The following is an 8,980-nucleotide window of genomic DNA, read 5'->3' on the forward strand; positions in this document are numbered from 1 at the left end:
ATAGTAAATCCACTTGGGCATCTAAACATAAATTATTTAGATAAGATTGTGCTTGCTTTGTGTTTTAAAGTATCATATGGTACATAACTTTTCATGAAATCTAGAGTCACTGACTTTTGAAAGCACATACATAGTACGGGGCTGGTGGAATCTCTCCCAAGCAGTCCCTGACATTCGGGCAGTGTAAGGTTCCCCTGGAATGTATAGTTTTAATTCTCGAAGTCAACCTTTTGGTAAGTCAGACTAAACTCCAAGTGAGATATATATACCCCTCTCTTAAGTCCCCCCTGCAGAGCCTGATCATAACCACATAATTTCTAAGGGGATACAAAAACATACCAAACAAAAATCATTCTTCAATGTCAACTTCAAAATGTAATCACAAGTCCTAATGCAACTGAACAATAAGTAAATGTTTAGTCACATTTTCCTCATAATATTTTTGTACTTGCCTTTCAACAACCTCTTTTTTAAAAATCAGATAAATTCAAAGTCTGGTATAGAATTGGCCTTATTCTGGATCTTGTCAAACTTCCTTCTTATTCCCTTTAAAACTCACCAGGTATTTGTCTTGTCGCCTGGCTAACTCTCTGTATTATCGCTACCACCCGATTTTCCTGTCAACATTGCTTAGAAGATTTAAATTTAAAACATTTATTCCTAAAATTTTAAGTAGAAATTCTCTGAAAAAGCTTCATCCCAACCACTGCCTCTTTTGAGTTCAAAATATTCAGTTGATGACCAAGACCAATTGTTTAAGTTTCTGAAAGTGTAAGATCAGATTTGATAGTTTTCAGTAATAGATTTCCAGTAATAACACTTGTAGAAGCTTTATTTCATGATACTTTTCATTTTTTGTCATTTATATTCCACTTGTGAGGGTGATAAGAAGCAAAGAAAGGTTTAGTGACGTACTCAAATCACATAGGCAACAGCCAATAATGTGTACCTCACCCTAAAGCTATGTGCTCTAGCTAAAAGCTTAAAAATCCCTTTCAAAAACAATGTCTTATCTACTTTCAGTTATACTGCCTTACACAAGGTAATTTTCTTATACTGGGATAAATGTACATGTTCTGCATTTTAATTAATAGTATATACTGAGTTATTATTATGACTTTGACTTTCTGCTCTGAAGAATTCTAAGTTCTCTACCTGATGTAACAGGCCATTAGAATTATTCTCGGTACTGCTATAGACCAATTAATTAAGAAGTACTTTTCATGATTTTCTAAGTTCATCAGAAAGCAAGCATTTTGCAATGACTTTTAAATTAGTTTCAGAGCCACAGTCACAGCGGGTAATTAATAAATATCAATCAGAAGCAGGATAGCATACAGGTTAAGACCACGGGTTCTGGAATCAGACAAACCTAGGGAGTGCTTTGCTAGCTCTATGACATTGCTAGCTCTCTGACTGTTTCCTCTTCTTGGAAATGGGCACAATAAGGGCCAGCCCCGGTGGCCTAGGGGTTAAGTTCAGTGCACTCCACTTCAGCTGCCTGGGTTTGGTTCCTGGGCATGGACTTACACCACTCTGTTAGTGGCCAGGTTGTGCTGGCAGCCCACATACTAAAAAATAGAAGAAGACTGGCATGGATATTACTCAGGGTGAATCTTCCTCAGCAAAAAAAAAAAAAAAAAGAAAAAGAAAACAGGCATAATAAGAGTACTGACTTCATTGAGTTGTCACAAGAATTAAATGATATAATACATGTAAAGTTCTTACTGCTATGCCTGGCACATTTTAAGTGCTCAATGAATGATAGCTCTTATTATTATCAACTAAGGCTGACAAATTATTTGCATAAGAAATTAAAGTGAGATGAATTATATTTTTAACATATTAAGTAATTGTCTATGCTCATCTTCTTTCTGAATCAACTTTGAAATATCACACTCTGGGGCCGACCCCGTGGGGTAGCAGTGAAGTGCGTGAGCTCCGCTGCTGGCAGCCCAGGTTCAGATCCCGGGTGCGCACTGAGGCACAGCTTTTCGGGCCATGCTGTGGCAGTATTCCGTATAAAGTGGAGGAAGATAGGCATAGATGTTAGCCCAGGGCCAGTGTTCCTCAGCAAAAAGAGGAGGATTGGCATGGATGTTAGCTCAGGGCTGATCTTCCTCACAAAAAAAAAAAGAAAGAAAGAAAATATCACACTGGATAGAAATGGTTTCTGATATCATACAGGTAAAATACATTGTGCTTATGATTATGATGAAACAACTGACTGAGCTGTGGTGGTGAAACAGACAAAATTTCTCAGGTTGTAACTATTAACTGAGATGAACATTCTCTGGTATTTAAAAGGTGAAGTTCTATTTGTCTTGATTCACTGTTGGAAATCCCCTAAGCCATAATGTTTGGCTCCACTCCAACTCTGTAATAGGGTCTCATTTCCATTAAAGACTAAGTCAAAGGGACAGAACTCTAAGACTACAGTCCAGAACCAGAATTTACAAGTCATAGCAGCACTGTCTTCCTGATGAATTTAGACGATTTACAGAATCATAAAAAGCCACCTTTTAGTTATGTTGGTCTACAGCCACACAGAGAAACTTCTCAGGGAAGAGGATCAAAGTCATAAAAATTCAATTGTGGCACAAATGCTATTTAAAACTATGCCCTTGGTTAGGCAATTTTATAAAAAAAGAACAAAATTGTATATGAAAATGGTGCTTCTAACCTCCCTATCTCCCCTCCTCCTAGTTTACTAGGATTATGAAGGAAGGCATGTTTGCCTAGTTAGGCCTCACCCAGTCTTTTTCTTTCTTTTCAGGCATCATCCATTCTTAAATGACAATTAAAAATTCTTACTCACATGACAAGATTTTAATGTACTATTGACATAATTTCTGTTCAATACCTATACACTAAGAGGATGAGTAAATAACACAGTGTTTAGGAGTGGGTTCTAGAGTCAGAACAACATGGGTTTTAATCTCAGTTCTGCCACTTGTAGCTCTTTAATCTTGAGCAATGTATCTAATGTTTCTGGGTCTTAGAGATGCCCCCTCCAATTACATGAAATGGATCTAATAATAGTACTTATCTCACAGTGTTACTATAAGGATTAAACTAATTAAGATAACATATGTAAAGCACTGGGCATAGTGTGGGACATATACGATGCAAAAATAAGTGTTAGCTTTTACTATTACTAGAGTCAAATCTTGATTAGTCAGGTTAATGAAAGGGTAATGAAACAAAAAATCTAGTAACACTGACACTGAATACTTTTAAATATATAATCTTTGAATTTGTCAGGATATTTTTAAATTTATACTTAATTTTTGCCTGATGTTCTGGCAGTCTGCAACACTTCAAACAAACCAATAAAGCCAAAAGGTGAGACATTAGGTTAGAAAATAATCCCTTTGCTTAGAATTCTTCTCTACTGGCCAAGTGTACGAAGTCAGCTTTGCCACTCATATTAATAAGAACAGTCATCATAAATGAGCTGCCCCTTTTTTCTAAAAGTATGTTTGTTTAATCTTGGTCTAGATTGGAGGAAGTAATTAAGTACTGGGTTAAAAGGCCTCCTGGTGGGCTGCAAAGTAGAACTGAAAGCAAACAGATGGTCAGATAGTCACCAACAGATTCTCAATCTGTTTAATTTTATCAGTAAGAAATTAAATACAACATTCACCCTTGACAATTCAATAAAAGCAGAAAATATTCATGTAAAAGATATATGTTTGCACAATATATATTTCAGAAAAGAATTTAGAGATTAACTACAGAGAATTAGAACATTTGACCTATTGTGTCTGGAGCTTCAATTTATTCTTTTTTCCAGCCAACCCAGGGGGAGGATTGACCTTAAGGTCTATTGATCAAAACCCTTCCTCAATAGAGTAACTAGTCTTTGAGCTAGAGATGAATCCAGTTTATTTTATTTATTTACTTTTTTTGCAAGGGAAGATTCACCCTAAGCTAACATCTGTTGCCAATCTTCCTTTTTTCTTCCTTTCCCCCCCAAAAGCCCCAGTACATAGCTGTGTATTGTTGTAAGTTTTTCTGGTTCTTCTGTGTGAGCCACCACCACAGCATGGGTATTGACAGACAACTGGTATGGTTCCACGCCCGGGAACCAAACCCGAGCTGCTGAAACGAAGTATGCCAAACTGTAACCGTTAGGCCATCAGGGCTGGCTCGAGATGAATCCACTTTATGCTTCTCTCCTACCAGATTATGAATCTTTTACTAAACTTCTGCAATACATTCTTCCCTATAACCATTTGACTTTTAAGCATCTTTTTAAATGCTCAAGAATCATCATTATTGATAACTGTGTTTCCCCGGCCTCTTTAAGTCAGGCCAAATTATTCCAAAGGCTTTGCCATTGTTGCTGTGAAACTTAGGAAATCCGTCATCAAATAGAAGGTACCAAGTTGAAGGCACTGATCTTGAGTTCCTGCATTTGCCATGTGAAAGCTGCCATTCTCCACTGTTCAGTGCATCCAAAAAGCATGTCCAAACAGTCATCTGATAAACATTTTCTGATTTTGCTCTTCTAAGTAGTTTATGAGTACCTTTAAGCAGCATTCAAACAAACCTTGGTAGCTATGACAAAGACCATAGCATGCATCAAATCAATGTTCAATTTATAAATACAGAGACAGAGCAGCAAAATACTATGTCACCTAAGATGCAATTACTTGAGAATTATATAGATGGAGAACTGTGGCTTGTTGTTCTTTTTTTTTTTTAAATACTTCTTTTCTTTTTTTTTTACTTTCTTTTTTTTTTATTTTCCCCCCAAAGTCCCAGTAGATAGTTGTGTGTCATAGCTGCACATCCCTCTAGTTGCTGTATGTGGGACGCGGCGTCAGCATGGCCGGAGAAGCGGTGCGTCGGTGCGCGCCAGGGATCCGAACCCGGGCCGCCAGCAGCAGAGCACCTGCACTTAACCACTAAGCCACCGGCTGGCCCTGGCTTGTTGTTCTATATCCATATTATCAAATGAAGAAAATACTGTAACTAGTGACTCATGCTTTGGCAATTACAAGTGTTCGTTTTATTTACTTGTGGACTGAATACTGCTATATAGGAAAATTACGTTTATTTCATTTACTATATGGATAATTAAAGCTACAACTAGTTTATGTTTTAACAGTCATAAAAGAGACCATTTTTAAAAGGTTATTCCATAAATAAAACCCTCAGAAACTATCTATCTACTACAATCTAAAATTTCTACACCAAGCACACTTAGAATGCATAGAAGCCATGAAAAGGAGATTATTATGGATCTGAGGGAAAGAAGTATGGGAAGAAACTCCCAAACCAGTTAAAATTCTTCAAGCTATCAACACTCTAGCAATTCTGATCAAAGGCCAATGTTGATTTTTGTTAAAAGTCATTGAAATTTATTAAGTTATATAGGCTCTGTACTTACTATTCCTTTTTCATTAAATGTAAATTTACAGGGCATTACAATCTCAAGGAAAACAAAAAAAAAAAACCTTGGTGTATACTACTGTGTTACAGCCGATCAAGACATGCATGAACAGGCAGAAATCACTTCCTATAGACAGATAACTTGGGAGCTGCATTCCTGCTAAACGGTTTCCATAAAAAGAAACAGCATTAAGACCTGAACTTTCACACCTTGACCTATAAAAGACCAGTTCCAAATATGCACGTCTTTTCTATCTCCCCGGCCTTGAGTGAATAATCATTTATCCCACTTACTGACATTCACCTTTAGACATACTATTCCTCCTCCACACTAGCTCCTCATTTTTCTATTCCCCTATATGTATATGCCCAAGCAATTCTTCCCCTTACAGGACTTATGCCTTTCTGTACCTCTCACCTCATGTTCACATTTATCTCTTTATGCCTCCTAGCTGTCATGCATCACTGGGAGGATATTATTTCTTGGTGGTTAAACACACGTTATTTGGATTGAAACAGTCTGTGTTGGATTCAAGCTCTGTGGCTTACTAGTTGTGTGACCTTGAGAATGCTGCTAACCTTGCTACACCTGTATTTCCTTATCTTAAAAATAAAGATAATCATAGTACCTAATTCATAGGACTAGAAATTGTCAAGAAAAAATGAGATAGTACCTGACACACTTAAGTTTTCCTACTAATTACCATTATTATGGCTACTGTCAAGAAATCCCTCGCAAAAACCAATATACTTGCTTCCATTTCTAAACTTTTGAGAAGCAAGTGCTACTCCTCTGTATTGGGGCAGAGTTGAGTACAAGTTTGAAAGCGTTTTTTTAATTTTTATTTGGGCTATGAAGGAAAGGGAGTCTTGAGACAGAATAAATTGATATCATTCTGCAATTATCACAGATCCTCCCCTGGCCAATAAAACATCTAATACTGGTTATTTTTATGGACAACCACTAGAGTCAGAGAAAATAGTCAGGGATTACAAATCTAAAACCAATAGCTTTTTAAAATATTCTTCAGACACTTAGTCATTTATAGGAGTATCTCACTTTGCACAATTGCTGGGTTCACAATAGGCTGCTTGCTCCAAAATTTCTAAATCGTGTGTTAAAAACAACATGGCAGCGATCTTAAAGGAAAAACCTTAGTATTGTAAACTGAAGAGTCTCCATTTATGTTATAAAGGAGCTCTTCCTGAAGGTCACTCACTTTATATTGTTTTAGCATTATTTAAAAGTACTTTAAGACTGTAATAAAACAAGGATTTATTTTGGCAATATGCAGTGGAATTTCGATGACACATTCATAAGAACTATAATTATGGCAACAACAGACAAATCTCTAATTACCTGTAACAAAAAAAATTGAAACAAAACACCAATATGATAAATATTTCCTATTTTCATAGTCTTCAACAGTGGAGTCTAATAATGGGCATAATAGGAGACAGCAGTGATTTTTAAGGTTCTTAGGAACTTAAGTTTTAACAAAGAGAGAAGTATAGTTGTTCTTACTAGAAGAGAAATTATGAAAGGAGTTTCTTATGGAATCTGCTTTTGGGGGAGGAGTAGAAGAGCGAAAAAGCAAAGAATAAATAGCAATATTGAAACTGCATATCACTCAAAGTGAAACTAACTTCCTGATCTGTTCAATCTAACTAGGGGTTTAACTAAAGGTATTAAGCTGGTCTTTAAAATTTTATAAACTGTATTGGACTTGAGACTCTGAGTAACTCAAATATTACTTGGACATATTAGAATTAATATATATGTAAAATAATAAGGCAAGATGCTCATAAAGTGAGGTTCAAAGGCAATATAAAAAGTTTTCTTTTTTTCAACCTAAACTTGCTCAAAAAACGTAAGGTTAAGTATTCTATTTCAAAACTGTATAAACACACCCACATATGGTGGCCAGAAGAAACAAAGTTCAAGGTTCAAGGTTCTTGTAATTTCACATAACCTTCAGTTCTATCCCAAATCCTCTTAGGGGTAAATAAGCAAAACAAAAACAAAAACAGAAAAACAAAACAAAAGCCTGGAATTGCTGCTGCTCTAAAGCTCAGAAGAGGGAGGGAGTTCCTACACCCTACATCCTGAACCCAAACGTTGGCTCTTGCCACAGTTGGCTTTTCTGTTGAGTTGTAAAAAATAGAGACACTTTCATTTATCATGGATATACACTCAGCTTTCACTCCAGTTTATCCTATTGCTCCACACAGCTGCTGAAAAATTGTTATTCTAAATTAAGAGCACATGAATGGGTGGGGGGGGAATGTCCTATCATTTGAAGCAGCAGCAATTCCAGTCTGCTACTACACAGGAAGCCATTTGTTAGTTGCCGTTCCAGTTCCCAATACTATATTTGAAGCAGTTAGGAACTGTTAGAAGTAAAACTGCTTGAAAAAAAGAAAAAGTCAACATAAGGGACAATATGGGAGAAAAAAACAGGTCCCTTGTCACATTAAGTTTAAAAAAAACACAACTTTGTATCATTGCTCCCAACTTCCCCTCCCATTCTGTCTAGTTCTAACAGACTCTTTAGGCTGAAGTTCAACGCCCTTTCCTACACACTAGAAAAATAACTCTTTGATTACAGGGGTCTCACTTCTGAAAATAATCACAATGCCTCAGTAGGCCTCCACTCAATCGTCATCAGTTAGAGCACCCCGTTTCAGTACCTAGAGCACATATGTCTAATGTTCCACTCTTGAAACTCACCAGTGTGTTCTTTTACTTGACTTCTTTAGTTAACCCTAAAGACCCTATGCCACCATCTCCCATCTACCAAAACTCGGTAGCTTTCTTTTTCCTTCAAAGAAATGTGGCCCTAACGTCCTAAGGCAAACAAAGTTCAACTCCCTGGAAAAACGAAATAGATGCAACAAAGAGAAGAAAGGGAAGAAGGCGGGTGGGGCGGGGTGGGAAGGAGAAGCTGCCAGACGAACTTCTGCAATTTAACGGTTCTGGGGCAGCAGGAGACTGGGGCGTAGGAAAACAACAAAGGTGGGTTCCCCACCCTCCTTACCGCCGTAGAGCCAGAGGAAGATGCAATATACACACGGATCACCATCCTGGGAACAGCGACTGCGGTTGTTTGCGGTCCTGAAACTACTGGAGAGCAGCTGCAGCAAAGGCTGGAGTCAAGCTAGGGGGCCGAACAGAGGTTGGAAGAGAAGGGTGGGGGAAGGTGGAAGGGGAACTCGCCAGAGCCCCGCCTCCTCCCTTGGCTGCTTTTACTGGGCTCGGAGCGCTGCACTCCCAGCCCCAAACCCCGGAAGGCACAGGCTTGTTTGCATCATTTCTTTCTTTCTTTTTTTTTTAATACGGAATCTCGAATAGCACCGCGAGATCTGTTGAAACATTTATTTTTTACGATTTCCTTCCCGAGAAGAGAGAGAGAGGAGAAAGAAAAAGAAAAAGGGAGCATTGAATTAAATTAAATTAGAATGAAAGACCTTTTCCCAAGGAGTCTAAAAGTTATGCGCATAACTTCCTTCTCAGAAATGTATGCAAATAAGACAGCTTCCTTGAAAGAGGAAGCTCTATGTTGAATCCGGACGCTAGTAA

The 8,980-nt window shown here is 37.6% G+C and overlaps 1 protein-coding gene across 1 annotated transcript in view; it reads right to left on the reverse strand.

Annotated features, from left to right (window-relative positions):
- SH3BGRL (SH3 domain binding glutamate rich protein like) overlaps positions 1-8,623 on the reverse strand; it is a 60,564-nt gene extending 51,941 nt beyond the window's left edge. Inside the window, exon 1 of the mRNA XM_004442082.3 lies at positions 8,439-8,623. Coding sequence (XP_004442139.1) covers positions 8,439-8,483 — 45 coding nt within the window. The 5' untranslated portion in view covers positions 8,484-8,623. The remainder of the gene's footprint in view (positions 1-8,438) is intronic.
- Between the last annotated feature and the right edge of the window lie 357 nt (positions 8,624-8,980).

This window comes from Ceratotherium simum, chromosome X, assembly GCF_057802395.1.
Source record: "Ceratotherium simum simum isolate JZ-2026a chromosome X, ASM5780239v1, whole genome shotgun sequence".
In the NCBI taxonomy this organism is placed as follows: Eukaryota; Metazoa; Chordata; class Mammalia; order Perissodactyla; family Rhinocerotidae; genus Ceratotherium; species Ceratotherium simum.